Source organism: Micromys minutus (assembly GCF_963924665.1).
Source record: "Micromys minutus genome assembly, chromosome: 22".
Classification (NCBI taxonomy): domain Eukaryota; kingdom Metazoa; phylum Chordata; class Mammalia; order Rodentia; family Muridae; genus Micromys; species Micromys minutus.
In genome coordinates, this window is record NC_137957.1 from 6795622 (window position 1) to 6817255 (window position 21634).

Sequence of the window (21634 nt, forward strand, 5' to 3'; positions counted from 1 at the left end):
CTTCCTTGAGCTTTCTTATATTTTGAGGTTTCATTGTTCTAGGGTCTTTAAATATGGGCCCACATTAGCAAGAATTTTCCCGAGACAGTCTTTCTGTGAAGCCTTTGCTGTCCTAGAACTCAGCTAGCCACCTGCTTCTGCCTCCCAGTGCTGGGGTTGAAGGCTCATCACCACCACCACGTACCAAACAATATTTCTAGAGTAAGGAAGAGGCTTTAAAATGTTTATATTAAACACTAATGAAAAAGTAAAAAAATGAAAAAAGGTCTATCCTAAGAGACTGGAACTTACAGCCATATTTAATATACTTTGAGGTCACTTAACACTTGACTGCTGTCTAACCTGACTTTAAGAGAACAATGTAACAACCAACCTCAATTGCTTGCTTTCACAACCTAAGTTTACACATAGCTATTCTCTCCTGACCTATGAGTAATTGACGTGTACATGATGTGACAGTCATTTGCTGAAAAAAGCAAACTGACTGAAAGCTACTTTGTAAAATGAGTATCCCCACACAAGCTGAAATTATTATCCATATTGTTGCAGGTTATTTGACCACACTGTGAACCTTAAGATTGAGAACTGGAGAAAACCTTGTTGTGTGTGGCTCAGCCCCAGCACACACTGTTAACCCAAAAGCAAAATAAAGTCAACCCTAGGTCCAAAAGGAGCAGCTGACAGGGAATGAACCCAAGTGAACCGGAGGGGCACCGAGTTGGAAGTTAATTAAGACAGCTTGAATCTTTTGTCCCCTTCTGTGATATCACAGTAGGAAGGACAGCTTGGTGTTTCCTCTGGCTGAGCTAGTGGGCTTTCACCACAGCATCCAGCTCAAGTCTTCATTTGGTAAAACCAAATGCTAAGTATTTTTGTTCTTAAAGCAGTTTATTGCTTCACATGGCTTATCTTGGTTAGCTGGAGTCAGTTATTCAATCCAAGTTAAATAAGAATGCCCTGGATACCTGTGACAGTATCCTTCATTTCTACCTCACATGATACTTCCTGGGCTGCTCAATAAAAGGAGCATATCCCAGGGCTAGAGAAATGGCTCCGCAGTTAAGAAAGAATACTAACTGCTCTTCCAGAGGTCCTGAGTTCAATTCCCAGCAACCACATGATGGCTCACAACCATCTGTAATGGGATCTGATGCTCTCTTCTGGTGTGTCTGAAGAGAGCAACTGTGTGCTTGTATACATAAAATAAACCCTTAAAAAGAAGAGAGCATATCCCTTTGTCATACACAGATTCTTAAAACTTCAGGTAGAGAGATTTATACAAGGAGCCACAGTACAATGGAAGACTCAGGGAGAGTATTCAAACCAGGGGTAGCTCTGGGTTCTTTCCTTAATTCCATTAGCAACTCTTGACTTTTTAATTCTTCTCAAAATACTCATACCTGAAATAATCACCTTTAAGAACATACATACTCACCAGGCATGGTGGTGCTTCTTTAATCCTAGCTCTTGGGAGGCAGAGGCAGATGCATTTCTGTGAGGAAGCCATGTCTACCAGTAACATGTACTCCTGGGAGGCAGTGACAGGATTTCTGGGGCCTGTTGGCTAGCTGTTCTTGCCAAATTTATGTTCAAGTTCAGCAAGATACCATCTCAAACCACTCTGCTAAGAGGTGGTAGCACACACCTTGAATCTCAACACTTGGGAGGCAGAGGAAGGGAGATATCTGAGTTTAGAAGTCTACACAAAGAAACCTTATTTCAGAAAACACAAAAACCATCAGACAGACTATGATTTGAGGTCAGCCTGGTCTACATGGAGATTTCCAGGCCAGCCAAGGCTACAGAGTGGGAGCCCACCTTAAAAAAAGGGGGGGGGGGTTGAGTTGGAGAACCAAAGAAGACATTTTTTACAGTGATTTCTAGAACATGAATTTGGCACTAACACATAGTGAAAGTACATGAATGCATGCATACATGCATACTTAACACAGATCACAGAAAGAATGAGAAGTGTGATGGCTCATGCCAAACTGAAGCAGGATTGCTGGGAGCTGGAGGCCAGCCTGGGCTGCACACCTTTTGGGTATAGGGGCTAACCCTGTAGTCCTGGTACTTTGGAGTGTGAGGGTGCAGAGTGAGGCTCAGATCAGCGAAGACTGCAGTGAAAGCCTGCATCAAAAGCAAGATGAGATGGTTCGAACATCATTTGCTGCTCCTGGATAAAACCCATGTTTCCTGCACTTCGTAACTTTAGTTCTAGCAAATTCAAAGCCCTTTTCTGCTCTCTTTGGGCAATTGACACACACCAGATTAACATACACTCAAAAAATTTAGACACAACATTCTCCTTTTAAAAATTGACATCTCATATAACCAAAAAGTTGATGGCAGCCTTTCATGGCAGAGACTTCACCAAAATGTCAGTGCTCAATAAATACCACCTGCCTCTCCACCTCCCAAAGTGCTTAAGCAAAGGCCTGCACAATCACTGCCCAGCTCCTTCAATCTCAGTCACCAACATTAACTCAGAGCACTTGCCATGAAACACTACAGAATGGTTTCAACAGGATTAAAGAAACCCCAGAATGGAGAGAGCACTCTCCTCTTGGACGGTTGGAGTCTGAGTGTTTTCTTGAATGTTTGAAACAGCTTCACCTTAAACTTTGAATTTCTCAGCAGCTGCTAACTGTGCTTGTTGAGACAAATCTTCAATCAACAGGGCAGAGGACAGAGGCATGGGGAGATGTTTGTAAGTGAAAAATACATCTCAGGGAACTTGATGCTAGAGGTTGTTTTTTTTTTTTTTTTTTTTTTTGGGTATCACAATTAGGGCTTAACCTCTGCAGCAGCAGCAGTATGGAATTATCTGACGAAGATGGTCAGAGTTTAAAGCCAGCCTTGTAAACCCGTAAGAGTACCACATAGAATGTATAAAGCAATCTTAGTGGTATTTTCAAGAAACTGTAGGGGCTAAACAGATGGCTCAGTGACCAAGACCACTAACTGCTCTTTCAGAAGACCCATGGTAGATTCCCAGCAACCACACCACATAGGAGTTAACAATCTTCTGTAACCCCAGTTCCAAGGGGTTAGCTACTCTTTACTGCACGTAAGCAGTGTAGACACACATGCAGGCCAACACTGATGTGACAAGCACTGTACACTTATTCCAGGCATTTAAATTTTCTACAAAAAGCCAGAGTTGTTCTATCCCCCTTTTAAATGAGACCAAGCCAAGAGATGTTTTACTTGTTTTTAAGTCCCTGGTTAACCTGGGAACTTGATATATAGACCAGGTTGGCCTCAAAGATCCTCCTACCAAGTTTAAATCAATTCTAATTGTTTCCTACCAGCTCACATATCCAAAGCTTGGTCTTTCCCTTTCTATCCTCAATTAGGCAGTTTTGCTGTTCCACTTGCTCCTGGCCTTCATGTTCAGCCCTACAAAAACCAAAATGTTGTTTTACGTATTTTTTGACATGGTCTTCTGTAGGCTGGCTCCAAGCTTGGCATGTAGCCAAGGATAATCTTGAGCACCTGACCCTCCTCCATCTATGGCTATCACCGCATGTCACATGGAAGGCATAAGCTGGTTTACCTCAGCTGTCTTGTTACAGTAACAGAATGCTGACTAGCCTTAGGTAACATTTTTATAGACATTTGAAACAGGCCCCCCTTTGTAGCCTAAGTTGGTTTGAAATTATGTGACCTAGGCTGGCCTTGAACTCATAATCCTCTACTTCAGCACAGAACACTGGAGTTTCACAGACCATGACATTACAGAGCAAGTCTGACCACTCTTGCCATGCTGTGGATGAACTTTGAGTATGAGGACTTGCACATCCAGTGCTTAGCACATAGTAGGTATCAAGAATGGTGGGAGGTTGTACACACAACCCAGCAATTGGGAAGCAGAGTTTTATGAGGAAAGGTTGGTCTACCTAGTGATTTCCATACCAGTCAGGGATATGTAGAGATCAGGTCTCAACATGGCAACATGGCCTAGTGGAAGAGCAAACCTGCTACCAAGACTTACAGCCCGAGTGCCATTCGCACGTGGTAAAACCAAACGGACTCCTGCAGGCTGTCCTTTTACTCCATGGTACTGGGTGTCATGGAGGCACCCCACTCGTCTCCACACATGCAGTACTTCTTTCAGAGCCCTCCCTGTCTATCGTATGTGTACCTGGTACCCAAAGTGAGAGGGCATTAGATTCCTTGGAACCCACCATGCAGTTGCTGGAAAATGAACTCGGATGACCTGGGAATTCAGTGCTTTTAACTGGGGAGGTGGAGGCAGAAGATTAGCCATGAATCTGAGTTCTTCTGGGATACAATTTAGATTCTGTCTCAATAACAAACGCTTACTGATCATGTGTCATCTAAAGATTAAAAATAATTTGGAGACAGGGTCTATGATACAGCTCTATCACTATGAAGACAAGGCTGGTTTCAAATTCAAAGGTTTCTCCTGCCTCTGACTCCCAAATGCTGGAATTAATAAAGTTGTAGGCCACCATGCCCATCAAGATAATAGTTTTTAAAAAGGGATCTTTCCCATACAGTGTCTGCATACACAACTGGGGGGGGGGGGGGATAGGGAGGAGGACAGGATAACAAAGGGGGGGGAGAGACACTTGAACTCTGGGAAAAGATCTAGCACCTACTGAGTCCATCCAACAAGAAGCCACAACTTTATTAGTGATAGAAACAGTACAAATTTTAAACCAAGCTGTAGTTCCACTTTTCAAACACCAAAAAGAGGGGAAAGAAGGGAGGATGTCCTTGTTTTCAAATAGTTACATTGTTAATTCCTGTAAAGAAGAAGAAAAAAAAAGAATTAGAGGCATTTATTGGCTAAGTAGAGAATTCAGGTCATTAAAATCTAAGGCAGTTCACTTTGCAATGAAGCCTAATCAAAGGGCCACTCACCATAATAGCATTTACAATATCATTACTGTTGTTTTTCAGGGCTCGGACAGCCTTTGCTCTTGATACATTCGCTTGTGACATGACCAATTCTATGTCCTTAACTTCCACACCTGTTTCATCAACCTACGAGGGGGAAGGAGGAGAGTTAATAAATCAAAGGATAACTTCACAGTGCTCTGAAGCAAAAGCTACCAACACAGAGAGCTTAAGTAAAATCCACAAGATTTGTGGATTACCTCTTCTTCTTCACTCTCCTCTTGGACGGTTGGAGTCTGAGTGTTTTCTTGAATGTTTGAAACAGCTTCACCTTGAACTTTGAATTTCTCAGCAGCTGCTAACTGTGCTTGTTGAGACAAATCTTCAATCTACAGGGCAGAGAGAGGACAGAGGCATGGGGAGATGTTTGTAAGTGAAAAATACATCTCAGGGAACTTGATGCTAGAGGTTGTTTTTTTTTTTTTTGGGTATCACAATTAGGGCTTAACCTCTGCAGGAGCAGCAGTGAGGAATTATCTGACGAATAACAGTAATACTGTCTGGAGCAATTTATCTGAAAATTTACTAACCTTGGCTTCCCCAAACACTATGTAGGTATCTGAAGCTGGGCTCTTGTAGACATCCGGTTTTGTGATGACAAAGAGGATATTTTTAGATTTTCGAATAGTGACCCTTGTAACCCCTGTAACTTGTCGAAGACCCAGTTTGGACATAGCCTAAAAAGAAATGAACATTAAATTTCTAATTTTAGGAGCAGCTTTAAAGAAACAAAAAACAAAACAAAACATGAAACAGTCACACGTTTCCTGCGTTAAGGAAAAGAGCAGTAGAGTGTGCTCGGCTGTAGCAGTTCATGAGTAGTACCACAGGCACCTTTTTGAAGGCAGAGTCTAACTCTGACTTGCTACATAGCTGGTTAGCTCCTAATCCTTCAGCTTTCGCATCCCAAGTGCTGGGATCCCACGAGTGTACACCCAAGGCCCGATCCACACTCGAGACTCCTCACCTTCCTCGCCTTCTTCTCACTCCGACTCTGCTTGGCTTTACTAACAGGTTCTTCATCGATCTCAGCCGCGGCTGCCAGCTAAGAAAACAAAAGTTTTGTTTTGAGACAAGTCTTCTTTGTATACCCCTGACTGTCCTAGAACTTAGAGATCTTCTTGCCTCTTGAACAGATTCAAAGCTTGGGTGCTTGCTTGCATTAAAAAAAAAATTTTTTTTAAAGTTTTGTTTTACAAAAAAGATTCACAGTTCAAACAGCCAAATCCTTTACAGTTAATCTTGGTTGCAGACCTTCAACAAAATTTGAGACATTTCCACTGTGGTCCAGGCAGTTCTTCAACTTTCAACTCCTGCCCCAGCCTTTCAAGTACCAGGCTTGCAGGACCTGGCCACCATACTTGTCCTCCAGTGCTTTCCTGACTCAATGTAGTTATTAAGTGAACACGCACCTGGGCTTGTTGTGTGGCCGTCTGTGTGGAGTCTTGTTCCTCGAGTTCTGGCACTGACTCATCACTGTCAGACTCTGTTCCCGACCCTAAGATGACAGGTAACTTATTATCTTCAACAGAATCTTAAGAGGTGGTACTTCATCATGGCCTGCCTGAACTAACTAGCTGTCACTGCTTTATGCAAGGCCTTACAAAGCTAAATGTAAGTCAACTGGCTTCTGTGACCCAGCCCAAAGCCTCCAACTTACAGGACTCCATTGAAAACCTTTTCTCAGATATGTGGGACAGTAGTTAGATACAGCTAAGCAGCTTACATGCTGTGACTGCCTTCTCTCTCTGAAGGTCTTCACTTCTTGGCACAAACACCAAGCATCCATTAGATTCCAAATTTTATCCCCACCCCAGAATTAGACAGAAGGCATCTTTAGATACAATTATGTGAAACCCCTTTAAATAGAGTTGGAAGGTCAGAAGCAGTTGTGCACATATGTTCTGCCTTTCAAACCACTCATGGAGTTTTAACCAGGCACTAGACAACCTCCATACTGTTAAGCCCTGTCATTTCTCACCTCTAAATATATGCCCAAGACCCCCCACTCCCAAACACAACTGACACATCTTAATTTTCCTTCAATTGAAGGGCCAAGCATCAGTAAAATCTACTGAAGGAGAGGAAAGCATACACCCACACCATTCTCAGGCTAGGAAAAACAGCTCTGTACATTCTTAAGAAAAGGAAGTCCCTGGGCAACTGGTACCAACTAAGTCTAAGAAGAAAATGAATAGCTTTAAGGTTTTTATTTTTTATTTTTCCCATTTTAATTACTTTTTTTATAAAAGAAAATTCCAGGCCCAGGGACAAGGTTAGTGATGTGACAAGAATTAGAGTAAAGGCCTGGTAGGTCTTGGTTTTCAGTATCAGCTCAGGTTAAAAAGGATGTTACATTCAGAGCTCTTAGATCACTTTACACAAGATACAAAGTATTACCCGAGATGACAGAAACCAAGATTTAGTTCATATTCCTAGAGCCTCTACATTTAAAGTCACCATCTTATGTACTATGCCCACACTCAAGCAGACATACTATACAAAGCGCCGCGTCCTAGTTAGTATTGGTGGGTGGCCCCCAAGAGGGGTGTGGGCAACACACCATGCACACAGCAAACCAAGGCAAATACCCTTGTTGTTCTTCAGAACAGGCTGCTTGGCAGAGGGGGCTGGGGCAGGGATCCCAGCAGGTTTAGGGGTGATCAGCTGGAAAGGCACTCCCCCAGAGACTGCGTCCGGGGGAATCAGAGGCGGCAGCTCATCCTCATCTGCAGGGACTGGGAGCTTAGAGGGTGGCTCCAGCACTGACCCAGGTGTGGACTGAAGAAGTGGCTGTTTAGGAGGCAGAGGGGGAACTGGGGAGGGAGCAAGAGTCAGGGAAGCTGCTGGGGTAGGCTTTGGAGCCACAGATGCAGACACAGCTTCCGGAAGGGCTACCTGAGACTCCACGGGACCCTTTGGGGAATCAAGATAGCCACTGCCTTTTGCAGGGCAAACAGGCAGAGCTTCTGTAGTTTTTGAAGAGCCTTTTTCAACAGGGGCTGTCTGAGGGGCTATAGCTACTGCAGAAAGGAGGCCCTTTGTATCCTTAGCAGAGGGATCTGGGCACTTAGGAGGTGAAGCAGAATTGCTCTTGGCTCTTTGGCCTTTCTGAATGGGAGCAGTGATGACCAAAGCACTTTCTGGAGCAGGTGCAGCAAGCACTTCTGTGAGCGCTGTAGAATCTTTCTTTGCTGGGAGCTTTTCAGATGTCTGAGGGGTAGTAGTTCCTGGGCTACAAGTAACGGACACTGGGGAGGCATGGGAGTCTTTTGTGGAAGCAGCAGCGATGGGTGGGAGAGCAGAGGACCTTTTGGTGGATGGGACCTTTTTAGGAGGGGAAGAGTTGACTGTGGATGTGAAAACTCCTTTGGACACTGAAGTTTCTGAGGCCTCCTTGGGGAGCCCTTTGAGAGATGGAGTTGTTGAAGTCTCACTGGAGGTCTTAGTGGCTGGAGCCTTTTTACAAGATGGGATTGCCTGGGCCTCTTTTGGAGCTGTTTGAGTATCTGTGGTAGCTGGGGTCTTTTTGGAGGAAGAAATCTTGACTGGGGGAGCTGGGGAAAGGGAAGTGGCAGCTAGGGCAATAAATGCATCTGTAGGAGTTGGGGTTGCTGGGCTTTTCTTGGAGACAGGAATAACAACTGGAGCAGCTAAATTCTCCTTGAGGGCTGTAGTTGATGGAGCCGTCTGTGCCAGTGAGGTGGTGACAGTTTTAATAGAAGGGCTTGTTGGAAACTCTTTAGGGGTTGAAGTTCTTGGTGCCTTTTTGGATGATGGCATTTTGGGGCTCTTTATGGGAGAGGAAGAAGGGGGGGTTGCTGGAGTTTCTTTGAGTTCTACAGTCTTCGGGGTCTTTTTATGGGAGGAAGGATTCTTTACTAGGGGTGCAGCTGGGGTTAGTAGAGTCTCTCTGGGGGAGACAGCAACTTCCTGTGTCTCAGCAGGGATGGGCACTTTGGAAGGTACAGTTGCTGAGGCCTCCTGTGAGGTGGCAGGCTTCTCTGGTGGTGCAGTGGTGACCTTTTCAGAGGGTGGGGCTATAGTTTTGGGGGCCTTTTTGGAGGAAGGAGGAATCTCCAGTGGCACAGCTGTGACCCCTTCAGATGGAGTTTCTTTGGGGTCTGTAGTTTGGGAGAGCTTTTTGGAAGATGGGGTTACTAGCATTTCTTTGGGACTTGCCATTTGGGGGGCCCTTTTGGAAGATAAGGGAACTTCTAGTGGCGCAGCTGTAACCCCTTCAGGAGACGGGGTTGTGGGCATTTCTTTGGAGCGTGCTGTCTTAGGGCCCTTCTTGGGGGAGGGAGAAATCTGCACTGGTGCAGTGGTGACCCCTTCAGGAGATGGGGCTAGAGTTTCTTTGGGAGCTGCAGTTTTGGGGGCCTTTCTGGAAGAGGGAGGACTCTCCAGTGGTACAGCTGTGACCTCCTCAGAAGGTGCTGAAGTTTCTTTGGGGACTGCAGTTTTGGGGGTCTTTTTAGAAGGTGGGGTTGCTGGAGTCTCTTTGGGACCTGCCATTTTGGGAACTTTTTGGGGGGATGGAGTTGTCGAGGCTTCTTTGGGGCCTGCAGTTTTAGGGGCCTTTTTAGGGGAGGCAGAAGTCTCAGCTAGGGCAGTAGGGGCACATTTGGGAGGTGGGGTCACAGGAACCTGTTTGGAGGCTGGAGTTGTGGAAGAGGAAGGAATCTCCAGCAGCATAGCCGTCACCCCCTCAGAAGATGTGGCTGGAGTTTCTTTGGGGGCTGTAGTTTTGGGGGACCTTTTTGGGGATGAAGTTGAATTTTCTTTGGGGGCTGCAGTTTTTGAGGTCTTTTTTGGGGAGGGAGAAATCTCTGATACAGCTGTGACCCCCACAGGTGAGGTTGATGGAGCTTGTTTGGGGGCTACAGTTTTGAGGGCCTTTTTGGGAGAGGGAGGACTTTCAGCTAGAGTAGCAGGGGCATCTTTAGGAGGTGGGGTTAGAGGTACCTGCTTAGAATCTATGGTTTTGGGGGCCTTTTTGGGGGAAGGAGGAATCTCCAGTGTCACAGCTGTGACCCCTTCAGGTGGGGTTTCTTTGGAACCTGCAGTTTTGGGGGACTTTTTCTGGGATGAGGCTGCTGAGTTTTCATTAGAGGTTACATTTTGGGGCATCTCCTTTGGAGGCAGTGAAGTCTCCAGAGGCACAGCTGTGACCCCTTCAGGTGGAATTTCTTTGGGGGCTACAGTTTTGGGGGACCTTTTTGAGGATAAGGCTGAATTTTCACCAGGCGGTGCACTTTTGGAGGTCTGTTTTAGAGGCAGAGAAGTCTCCAGAGGTACAGCTTTAGAAGGAATTTCTTTGGAAACTGCAATTTTGGGGATCCTTTTGGAAGATGGGGTTGTTGAACTTTGTTTGGGGGCTGCACTTTTGGGGGCCTTTTTGGGACAAGCAGTAATTTCCAATGGTACAGCTGTAACCCCTTCAGGAGATGGAGTCACTAGAGTTTCTTTGGGAGCTGCAGTTTTGGGGGACTTTTTAGGACAGGTAGGACTCTCAGCTAGGGTGGCAGGGGCACATTTGGGGGATGGGCTTGTTAGAGCCCCACTGAGTACATCACTTGCTGGAGACACTGATGGGGAGGTAGGAGCCACAACTGGTAGAAGAGGGACCTCTCTGGGAGACTGGGAAGCTGAGACTTCTTTGGAGGCTGCAATTTCTGTTGCTTTATTAGAAGTCGTGGCTGGGGTGCCCTTAGGAGACATGGATTTTGGAGTCTTTTGTGTGGAGGGACTAGTCACAGCTGGGGCAGTAGAGGCAACTTTGGGAATTGAGGTTTCTAAAGTCTCTTTGGAGCTTGCACTTGCTAGGGCATTTTTGAAGGAGGTGGGAATCTTGGTAGGAGCAATGGGGGCTTCATTAGGAGATGGAGCTGCAGGGACCTTTGGGGAAGATAGAGAAATCACAGCTGGGTCACTTTTAGAAGACAGGCTTGCTGATGTATCTTTGGGAAAGGTAGGTGCTGGAGTCTTCTGGGGAGAGGCAGGAGTCACATCTGATACAATAGGGGCCCCTTTAGGGGAGGAAGGAGCCACAGTTGAAGGAATAAGGGCCCCTTTGGAGGACGGAGGAATGGAAGAAAGCTTAAGTGAGCCTTTAGGGCCTTGAAAAGAAAGACCTGCCTCTGGAAGTAAAGAACCCTCAAGTGGACAAAGAGGAGACGAAACATTTCCAGGAGGAACATCTGGAAGAGCAGACCCCTTCTTGGATGCAGGCTGTTTAGTCTGAGAAGACACACTAGTGTCTAAAGATGAGGAGTCAGCTAGACAAACCAGACTTCCTTTGGAAGACACAGAAGCTTCTGGGTGCCCTTCATGAGAGGAGCCTGAAGACTCCGTATGAGAGACAACATCAACTTTGCTTGCACTAGAAAAAGAAATCCCAGCTGAGGGAGGAGCAGGAAAGGGTATAGACTTGGGAATTTCAGGGGTCAATGCCAAAGTAGTCACAGAAACAGAAGCACTCTGGGGAGACAAAACCAAAGATGGAGCCACAGGACAGACTTCAGAGGCTAAAGGAACCAGAGGCGAAGTGGTAGCAGGAAAGGTATCTTCATCTGTTCTAGGAGCCAGACCTTTAGAATCACAAGTTTCTAAAAGAAATGGAGTCGTTGCTGGGGCAGGACCAGGACTTCTGAGTGGCTGACTAACAGGGTCTGGGCTCACATGAGAACCTGCCCTTACAACAGCAAGTGGGGAGTCAGCATGCAGGGCAGCAGCAGCAATGGCTGGCCGGACTACAGGGGCAGGTTTCTTTGTATCTTCTGTAAGTACCTCCAAAGATGATGCACTTTGAGAAGAGGGAGACTCTTTAAGTGCCATCGGAGCCAAGGGGTTTAGAGTAGTGTCTTTTTTGGTAGGGAGCCCTGCCTGGGCTGGAGAAGCAGGGGCTCCTACATTTACCAATACTGAAATAGGAAGATCTTTAGGGCCTTCAGTGGCTGGCAGAGGAGACACTGGTACCCCTAGAGTAGTTGATACTGAAGAAGGAGACAGCTTGTGAGCAGCAGGTGCTATGAGGGAAGGAACAGGAGCAGCTGGGCCTTTACTATTTACAAGACCTGATGACAATGGAGGAGACACATGAGTGGCAGGTGCTACAGAAATGGTAGAAGGGTTATCCAGAGCAGGATGGATGGTTCCAATAGAGGAGACAGGAGTTACCTGCAGGGCAGCATTAGAACCTTTGGGAACGAGAGAGGCTATAGGAGACAATGAAGTACCAGCTACTTTTGAGGAGCCTTTGTCAGCAGATGGAGCCACCACAGTATCAGCAGCCAGCTCAGGTGGGTAAGAGGCTGCAGTAGAAGAATGACCTACAGAAATGGGATTATTCACTGCAAGACCTGACTGACCTGGAGGCTGGAGAGGAGAACCCAAACAACTGTGATGCAGAAGTGGACGTGAAGAACCCAGAGCACTTGAGGGTGCTGGGAAGAGGGGAATGCTGGGAGTTACAGTATTCTGAGGAGGTGAACTAACAGGTCCCTTTAGGTTAGGGCTTAGCAGACTTTGTGTCAGAGCTGAGGAAATGGGGGCACCTTTGACTGGGGAAGCGATGGCTAGTGCTTGAGGACAGGACGTTAAACCAGACTGGACAGAGGCCAAGGGGGTTTCAAGGTGGGAAGGAAAAGCACTGACTACATCCTGAGGACACGGGGTAGTGCCTTTCAGACTTGGGGTTCCCTGAGCGGAAACTTGAGTGGCAGAAGAAGCCTTTGGTTCTAAGGGAGGGACAGAAGCTGCCGTAGATGTCAATGCTCCTGACTCTGCTCTAGCAGCTGATGGAGGTAAGGTGAGAGGGTAAGGGGGACACACAGAACTCTTCTGGACAGAGTGAGGAGCCAATGCGACCAGAGACAAGGGAGCCGAGGGGGAACGGGCACCTTTCTGAGCTGGACCTATCATGGGAGAGGCCAAGGCTAAGGCAGCTGGGGAGATGGGAGGCCCTATCAGGTGTGGTAGGAAAGTCGGGGTGGGAGGGGCGGTTCCTGAGGGCACAGCAGTTTCAGGGTGGGCAAAAGGAACTTCAAAAGGGGTTGAGGAAATACTAGAAGGAAGTGGAGAAGGCTGATAAGTAGTTACTAGAGGGCTTTGCTGGGGGCCCAGGGAGGAGGAGGAGGAGGGAGGGGGAGGTCCAGGCTGCCCTAGAGCAGCAGTAACATTCAAGGCTGAAGACATAGGAAGCACAGCTGGAGAAAAGCAAAAATAAAATAAAAAACAAAACAAAAAGGAGATAAAGGGAGGGGAAAAAGGTTAAGTTGTGCAGCCCAAGTTGGTAACATGCCTCACAGGAAACAACCAAGTTTAAATCTGAGAATGATGGTCACCACTCGGGATTAGAAACAGGTGACAAGCAGTATCAACTCTGCCTGTGCACATTTCAGTGATTAAGTGGACTACATCCTTCTAAATAAACCAGCTATTTTAAGGTGGGGCACACAGTCCAAGACTAGCTCATCTCTAAATGGGGAGCACAGGCCACACCCTGTTACTGATTAAGCTCAGGCTTTACATATGCTATGCAAGAACTCTAATATACATATAAAACCTTAGCCCTCTTGAAGCAGTCCTACCAATTTCTTAAGACTGGCCTTGAATTTACAATTCTCAGCTTCTTACTCCCTGTGTAAGCCACCAACCCGGAGTCATTTCTTCCTCCTTCACAGAATTGACACTATTCAAAATGTCTTGCTTTTTAGACATGGTCTCATTGTAGCTAGCCCTAGGTACTCAGGGTAGCTATCTCTGATAGGCTTAAAGAAGTGTGATCACACTTCATCCAATCTTTTCTGGCCCTTCTTTTAGACTTGTGGGGGATGGAGTGGGGCATGGAAAGTGAGAACTCAATTACGCTGGAACACATTAGAAAGGACACAGCTAGCCCAACTCGGTTCCTCTGAGGAGCCCAAGCCCCTCAACATTTGGTACCAACACAACACTTCAGAAGTGGGTCATCCGCCATTTTCTACCCCTTCTGCAGTACTGCTCTTCACTCAGACTCAAGTTAGAGCTCAGAGCACGACAGGTGGGGACTATATCATAAACAAAACCCAAATTGCTAAGCCATACTTTGAGAGAAATATATAAAATACTTGCTCCCTACTCCTTAACCTAGATTAAGTATGATATCCTGACTAAACAGTCAACTATTTGGCACTACAAAGATTTCTGAAGGAGTGTTTCTGCCATTCAAGAGCTAACACTGGATTAAGTCAGTCAATAAAGGATAAATACCTAGAAAGTATTATCACTAAAATGCCTGCTCAGCCAGCTTATTCTCAAATTCTTACAGTATGGGATTATAGGCCAAAGAGGTGGCTGGACCAGTCTTTCTGGAGAACTAGTAGGTCAAAGGCTTCTAATTATAATGCAAATACTTCCTGTACACATTTCAACTAGAACTTAAAACATGCCCATATTTCGGGATTTTATACTATAACCAATATCCTGATTGCTTTCATTCATTTCAGTAAGAATTACAAACTTAGAAAAAAAGCCAAGCCATTAAGTGTATAGTACCCCTGCAGAGTGGGGTACATCTAGACCTTAAATCATTAATAACTCAAGAGCTAAGGAGATAGCCTTGTAGCAATTTTTGGTACTTAAAAATTGTTTAATCTTTACACACCAAGAAAACTATTTCCATGTTATGTTTTGTTTTACATGTACTTTATGCTTATTGTAAATTCTAAGATTTCAATGCATACTATCAAACCTTAAAAAAAATCAAGTACAGACAAAATATATTCATAGTTTTATGCCAAAATGCCTTAAAAATCTGTACATGTACCTGTTTTTTTTAAAAATAAAGTTGTAAGAAAAAATTAAAAATGATTGAAAAGAATAATTACAGACATCATTGGTATGCCCTCAATACAAGCTCAGATTAGTTAGGATTGCTTTACAAATCATTTTAAAAGCTGGGATCAGGATATTCAAAATCCACCTTCAGGCTCCACATTTGTAAAATGGAGTTTGACTCTTGTTGAGCTCTGAAGTTGCAGGTCCCCATCCCTCTCCACGCTGCCCACTCCCAGCTCAGGGCCCCACCTCCTTTCTGGTCTAGCAGCTGGATTAATCCCTTGGCTGCTAAAATCAGACAGGTGGGAAGGGAGGACTTTAATGCTTTTAAATATAAGTAACTTTAATTCTAAAAGAAAACACAAATTACCATGAATAGAAGAACAAAAATTCTATTAAAAACAAAGTGGAGGGTTTATCTATTTTCCCCTAGACATGGCCTCTCTGTGTAGCCTCTCAGCTCACTCTGTAGGCCGCGCTGGCCTCACACTCAAGAGATTAGTGTCCATGCCTCCCAAGTGCTGGGATTAAAGTCACATCCAGCCCTATCTCATGGCTGTCCTTCATTTAGTTCTGTAGAACTGACTCAGCAAGCAAGACCAGTCACGCTCTTTTCAGACTCTTCTCTTAAAAGTTTCTATCAAAATGTGTTAACCAACATTTCAGCCTACCTTCAGACTACATTCTATTGAAAAACCCCAAGAATTTATTTCAGTCTTATGTAATGGAACTACGCTAGCAAGCACTATGAACCCTGACAAGTTAACCCAGGCAGAGGTTTAGGCAGGACATGCTTATAAGCAGCAGTGTCTCATCCAGACACGTGATGAAAGGCTCGGTGCCAACCGTGGCTATCTAAAACCTCGACCCAACTTGCTGGCTGGATTTTCACCAAAGCTCAGGTCTCCTTGGCCTGCCTGTGTCACCCAGTTACAACAGACCAGAACCACCCAGCCCCTTCCCTACTCAGGTTTCCTATATGTAGATTCCACAGACGAGCTTTTCAAGGAGTTGATGTATTCATGAAGCAGGTTAGAAAACCCCCGTATAAACCTCAAAACACAATCTTTTACTTCCTGTAAAGAGTCCCCTTCCCCCGGCAAGATAGCAATTAAATTGTGTACTAAAGCTACAATCCCACGTTGAATTTTTCTTTAAATGGCAGTAAACTACAAAAAGCAGAAATGTATTTGTTCCTTTACTCACCAAAATGCTTTAGGATCAATTTTAATTAACAGCAAAAGAGCTATGGGCACCTACCTGTCTCAGCCTGAGGCTGTGGCAACTCCTGCTCTGTAGCAGGGACGGTTTCTGTGGCTTCACCAGGCATTTCTGAAGGGAATAAAACGGAGGCCCTGAATTAACTAGAGTGAATCCACTTGCCCAGCCCAAGTATTCTTAAAAAAAAAAATCTCATAAGGAACTTAAGAAAACAAATCCCGAGGGTCCAGGCACAACCTCCCCAAAGCGACTGGAAACTATGCTGTTAAAGGGATTTGACCTCACGGAGCCGCTTCACTTAGCAGATAGCTGACTTCGCACCGGCCAGGTCCTGTTTTCACTCTTCCGATCCCACAAGGACAGCAATCCCAAGGTCTGGCTCCTAATCGTGAGGTTTCAGGCACTACCCTAGGCCCCCTTCCGGTCCTAACATTCACGCCGCTGAGCCTGGGACCCCCGGACTCTCTCAATACCACTTGGCAGAGCAAGAATAAGGGGTACCTTAACTCCCTACATTCCCTTGCCACAGAACGAACGACGTTGCGAGTTCCAAGGCTGTGACCCCCTTAACCTCCTCCAGATCCCCGTGGCGCCCTTCCAAACTGCAGACGTGCCCAGCCTCTCCTGCTATACCCCGATGGTTTCCACGTTCCCACGCCTTAACCCCAGGCGGGACCCGTGGGCCCTCTGTCCTGCTTTTGCCCGGACCCAAAGCGCAGACCCCATTTTGTCCGCAGGCGCGAGTTAAGAACTCTGAGCCCCACAGAGCCACCAGCGCTCCTTCACTAAATGCCCGGGACCCCAGAGCTCGCAACAGGCGAGGATGGCTACGGATGGCAAGCAGAGGCGCAAGCAGCACTTACTGTGCGGAGAACACGGAACCAAGATGGCGGCGGAAAGAGAGCGAGCGAGCCCGTGACCCACGCCTGTTGCAGAAGGAAGCCGGGCAGCAAGAGGGCGGGACCAACAATCGGTTCCGGGTCAGGCGCGCGGGCCTCCACTTCCTGTAGCGAGCAGAGCAGCTGTTCTCCGGTCACGGTGGTGGCCCGGTCTAAATAAGGCTAGGAATTCCTGAGAGGACGCGCGGGCCTGGCTGGAGCTGTATGGGCCGCTCCGCCGTGGCCTTGACCTCGAGGGACGTGCCAAGACCGTATGCGAAATAGCGACAGCTGGAGAGTTGCGAATTAACAGCGAACGTCACAGAGCCCATGTACGCGCCATTGGAGAGAAGTGACCTAGGTTTAAATTTTGGAAATAGAGGATTTAGAATGGCCAAAGCTCGGTTCTCTCCAGGAAAAACCTCAAACACAGGTCTTTTCGCCTGATACCTTGGTACTTCTCAGATACTCTAAAGTTCACTCATTCTTAGGGTCGCAGGACTATACATTAAAAACCTGAGCCTGGGAATGTAGCTCGGTTGGTGGTAGAGTGATTGCCTTGCATACAAGAAGGCCTGGGTTCGTCCATCCACAGCAGCACAAAAAATCGTAAGTGGTGTGACCCTGCGATCCAGCATTTGGGAGGCAGAGACAGGATCAAAAAGTTCAAAGTCAACCTCTGCAAAACCTCAACACAGTGAATTTTGTGTGTGTGGTCTTTTGTTGAGGTAAGGTTGCTATGTATTCCTGGCTGGCTTCCAACTCACATAGAAATCCACCTGCCTCTACCTCAAGAATGCTAGAATTAAAGGCTGGGCTCTTCAGGTCTTATTGTATAGACCTTAGAGACCCACTGGTTTCTGAACCTAGCAAATTTGGAGCCAGCCTGGGCTAGCTATTGAGAGCCTGTCTCAAAACAAAACCTCATACTCGTTGAAAGTAGATTATACAACAAAACCATTATTTTGTCAAAGAAATAGTTACACACCATTGCTTAGTTCTACAAAAGGACTGAACAATTTTGGACCTGAATTATTTAGTTCACCTGCTATTGTTTTTTGTTTTAAAGAAAACTATTAATCCAGGCTATTCTCAAACTTCTTGTAGTCTTCAAAGGTGTTGAGATTACAGCTGGACATCATCGTATCTGGCTAACAACATTTAACAAGGTTGGCTGTGCTTTCTTGGGAGCATTAAGAAAGTTAAACATCTGAAAGGTGCTTTAAGCCTTGATTGGGCTGGTCAGCTGGTTCAGCCAGTTTAGGCACTTGTACAGGTCTGCTGACTGTGCATCCTTGAAGCCCATGGAAAGGTGGAAGAGAACAGCTTCCACAGAGTACACACACATCAAGGGCACATAAACAAAGAATGAAAAAGAAATAAAAAGAGAAAGGATATGCCTGTCCCTGGGTATGGAGGAGGATAAGGTTTATTATAGATCTGTGGGAGAGCATAGCCTGAGACAGAGGGACCCACAGTCCAGAGGACATGACCAGACTGAGCCCACCCATGTAGGGGGAGGAAAAAGGAGAGGGAGAGAAGGGAACCAGGGGTAGTAGCAGCCTGGAACCCAAAGGTACAAAAAGGGTGGGTAATCAAAATGTCTGGATTATTCAGGGAAGAGTCTCTGTGGGAAGGGGGGAAAGGATAGCCTTGCCCTTGAGCTAGAGAATTCAAAGTAGAGGACAGTGGGTCAGCCAGACCCTGTGACAGGTGCAGACTAAAGGATGCTGGAAGAGACTGGGGGCCTGGTCTACTTTGCTATGTTAATTAGGTATCTCAGCCATGTCCCTGGTGTAAAACCAAATCTGGGCTGAAGATAAGGCTTAGCAGTTAAGAGCACTAGCTACTGTTTCAGAAGGCAAGGGTTTGAGTCCTAGAGTCTACAGCTCTTCTGTTTGTAACTACAACTCCAAGGGAATTCCAAGCTCTGGGACCAATAAATACACAGGGTTCACAGACATATCTGTAGGCAACACTACAGTTATACTTATAAAGCAGAAATAAAAGAAAAACTGTTTTGAGACTCTGAGTATAACAAATGAGAATTAGGACAAGGAAATCAGGGTTAATTGGGGTAGCAGTCTGTGCCGGCTGTTTTGTGTCAACTTGACACAAGCTGGTGTTATCACAGAGAAAGGAGCCTCAGCTAGGGAAATGACTCCATGAGATCCAGCTGTAAGGCATTTTCTCAACTAGTGATCAAGGGAGGAGTGCTCAGTCCATTGTGGGTGGTGCCATCCCTGGGCTGGTAGACCTGGGTTCTATAAGAAAGCAGGCTGAGCAAGCCAGGGGAAGGAAGCCAGTAAGCAACATCCCTCCATGGCCTCTGCATCAGCTCCTGCTTCCTGACCTGCTTGAGTTCCAGTCCTGACTTCCTTTGGTGATAAACAGCAATGTGGAAGTGTAAGCTGAATGAACCATTTCCTCCCCAACTTGGTTCTTAGTTATGTTTTATGCAGGAATAGAAACCCTAAGACAAATTGGTCCCAGAAGTGGGATATTCCTGTAATAACCTGACCATGTTTTGGGGAGGACTGTAGAAGAACTTTGAAACTTTAAGCAAGTAAAGCTACTGGGATGTTAAGAGCTCTGTGGGATGTTCTTTAGGAGCTTGGAAGATAATGTTGAGAACAATGCAGAAGATGGGGGAGGCTTGGCTTGTGAAATTTCAGAGAGAAGATTAAAGACTCTTATCAGGGCTGGTTTGATTGTGATGATTCTGTGGTTTTTAGTTAGCTGGAGCTGAAGAATCAGCCACGATTAACAAGATACTAGAACTACTAAAGCAAAACCGTTGCATTTCTGGGACTATTGATGCTGGTTAGCTGGAGCTAAGAAATTAGTGGTGATTAAGAGACCAGCATCATTGAGGTGAACTCTTCTGGGAAGTGTTTTCTGAGAGCACAAATAGTCTGTTCCAGAGACAGCCAAGGTTGTACCTTGTGCTGTGGCTGGACTTGGTAATGTGTAAGAATCATCCAGGTGGTGCTGGTTTTGAAGGCATGAAGGGGTTATGATGAGCAGCTGAGACTTGGCTCTTTGAGAGACCATGGAAGGCCATTGGTGAAGGTGCAGCCTCAGTTGCAATTGATGGCCCAGGACTGAAGGAGTCATCAGAAGGAGTTGAGGCTTGGCACCATGAAGAGAGTCTATTGGTGAAGCCTAGTTGCAGTTGGAGATGCCAGTATTATGGGATGACCACTAAGAGCAGCAGCAGCAGGCAGCTGGAGCCTAGAAGACAAGATGTGTGCTACAAAGGGCAGAGCTGGAGAAGTGACCCAAGACTTTGGAGGAGCCCAGGAGATTGTAAGTGGGTCCCAGACATTGTACAGTTAGAATTTGATTTTGCTTTTGATTGTGACTGTGCCTTGATATCTTTCCCTCTTGAAGAAAGTATTTTCATGGAGCCCACAGTTAAGAGACTTTGAATTGAAAAAACGACTTTGAATTTTAAAAAATTGAAATTTTAATAGGTAGAAATTTGTAAAGACCGGGACTCATAAGGTTATGTAGATCTTGGGGATGAATAAGAAAGTGAGGGTTGAGGCTTAATAGTGATGATTTTGTGTCAAGTTGACACACACGGGTCAACTGTACTGGCTGGTTTTGTGTGTCAACTTGATACAAACTGGAGTTACCAGAGGAAGGAGCCTCAGCTGAGGAGTTAAGGACTGAGACAGACTTTACAAGGACTGAGGAATTCTGAAATCTCCCTCATATGGGAGAGACTGTGAGTGACTAGGAACAGATGTGAGGCTGGGACTATAACTCTGTTTTGTTGTTCAGCACTTGGCATGTGGAGGTCATGGGTTCAGGGTAAGATTATCCTTGGCTACATTAAAGTTTGAGACCATCCTGGGCTAAATAAGACCAACCCACCATTCCCACAAAAACCATTTTGCAATCTTCTTTGACTCTCATGTAGATCATTTAGGCTGTTTAGCCCATTTTTGCCTTCATCTGTAAAATGGGCATACCGCTAGGAAGATGTATAAGAAGCAGGTAATATGTGCCCACTACTTAGTGTTCATTACTATTAAAAGTAGCTAAACCAGGCTCTGTGGCCCATCTGTAGTCACATCTACTTAGGGAGCTGAGGAGGATGGAGAGTTGGAGGTCCAGCTACTTCTATTCATGAGTAACTAATTTGGAAGACTCAGTTCTTTTGAAATTGAGGGAAGGGGAGTGGTGCTTGAGTGCAGCTTCCTCACACTCAAGTTTCTTGACTCTTTCCTCCTCCTCCTCAACAGCGTTTCTCTGTATAGCTCTGGCTGTCCTAGAACTCACTACGTAGACCAGACTGGCCTCCAAGTCACAAAGATCCCATTGCCTCTGCCTCCTGAGTGCTGGGATTAAAGACATTCACCACCACCAGTTTCTTTTCTTGAACCAACCATGGACTTAGCAGTTGAATTTAACAGAGGAATAGATGCTGGTTCTTCCAACCAGGTCAGTGTTGAGGCTACTTGGGCTCATGGACTATTTCTAACTGTTTTAAGTCTAACCTAGGAAGAGATTTATTATATGCACAGCTTGGTCTAGAGTTGACTCCATCTCTCAAAACAAGTAGATAAAACAGTAAAAAAAAAAAAAAAAAAAAAAAAAAAAACCCAAGCCAGACCAAGCTGAGCAGTGGTGTGATAGCTAGCTGTGGCTTTAAAGAACCAGGACTAATATAAATAAATGGGTTGTGGTTTAGCTCAGTCTGGCGTTGAATTTATGGCAATCTTTCTGCCTCAGACTTCTGAGTGCTGGGATCACAGGTGTGAGCCACGAGTAAC

At 45.7% G+C, this 21634-nt stretch overlaps 1 protein-coding gene across 3 annotated transcripts; it reads right to left on the reverse strand.

Moving 5' to 3' along the window:
• Positions 1-4627: 4627 nt before the first annotated feature.
• NACA (nascent polypeptide associated complex subunit alpha) lies at positions 4628-16932 on the reverse strand. Of its 3 annotated transcripts, XM_080935018.1 has the most exons (9): positions 16836-16932; positions 16012-16083; positions 7521-13139; positions 6342-6427; positions 5897-5974; positions 5460-5606; positions 5130-5258; positions 4894-5016; positions 4628-4775 (listed from the first exon to the last, which is right to left on the reverse strand). In XM_080935018.1, exons 2-9 carry the CDS (start codon positions 16079-16081, stop codon positions 4761-4763), a joined length of 6267 nt encoding a protein of 2088 aa, XP_080791144.1. In that variant the 5' UTR covers positions 16082-16083; positions 16836-16932; the 3' UTR covers positions 4628-4760. The 3 variants fall into 3 exon arrangements, with proteins under 3 accessions (XP_080791144.1, XP_080791146.1, XP_080791145.1); XM_080935020.1 differs by lacking the exon at positions 7521-13139 and having other exon boundaries at positions 16836-16911; XM_080935019.1 differs by lacking the exon at positions 16836-16932.
• Positions 16933-21634: the final 4702 nt, after the last annotated feature.

Coding starts and splice junctions, on each gene's coding strand:
- NACA (XM_080935018.1), bottom strand. CDS start 16,081: ATGCCTGGTGAAGCCACAGAAACCGTCCCTGCTACAGAGCAGGAGTTG. Junction 5,607..5,896: donor GTGAGAAGAAGGCGAGGAAG/GTGAGGAGTCTC, acceptor ATTTCTTTTTAG/GCTATGTCCAAACTGGGTCT. Junction 5,017..5,129: donor AGGAGAGTGAAGAAGAAGAG/GTAATCCACAAA, acceptor TCCCCCTCGTAG/GTTGATGAAACAGGTGTGGA.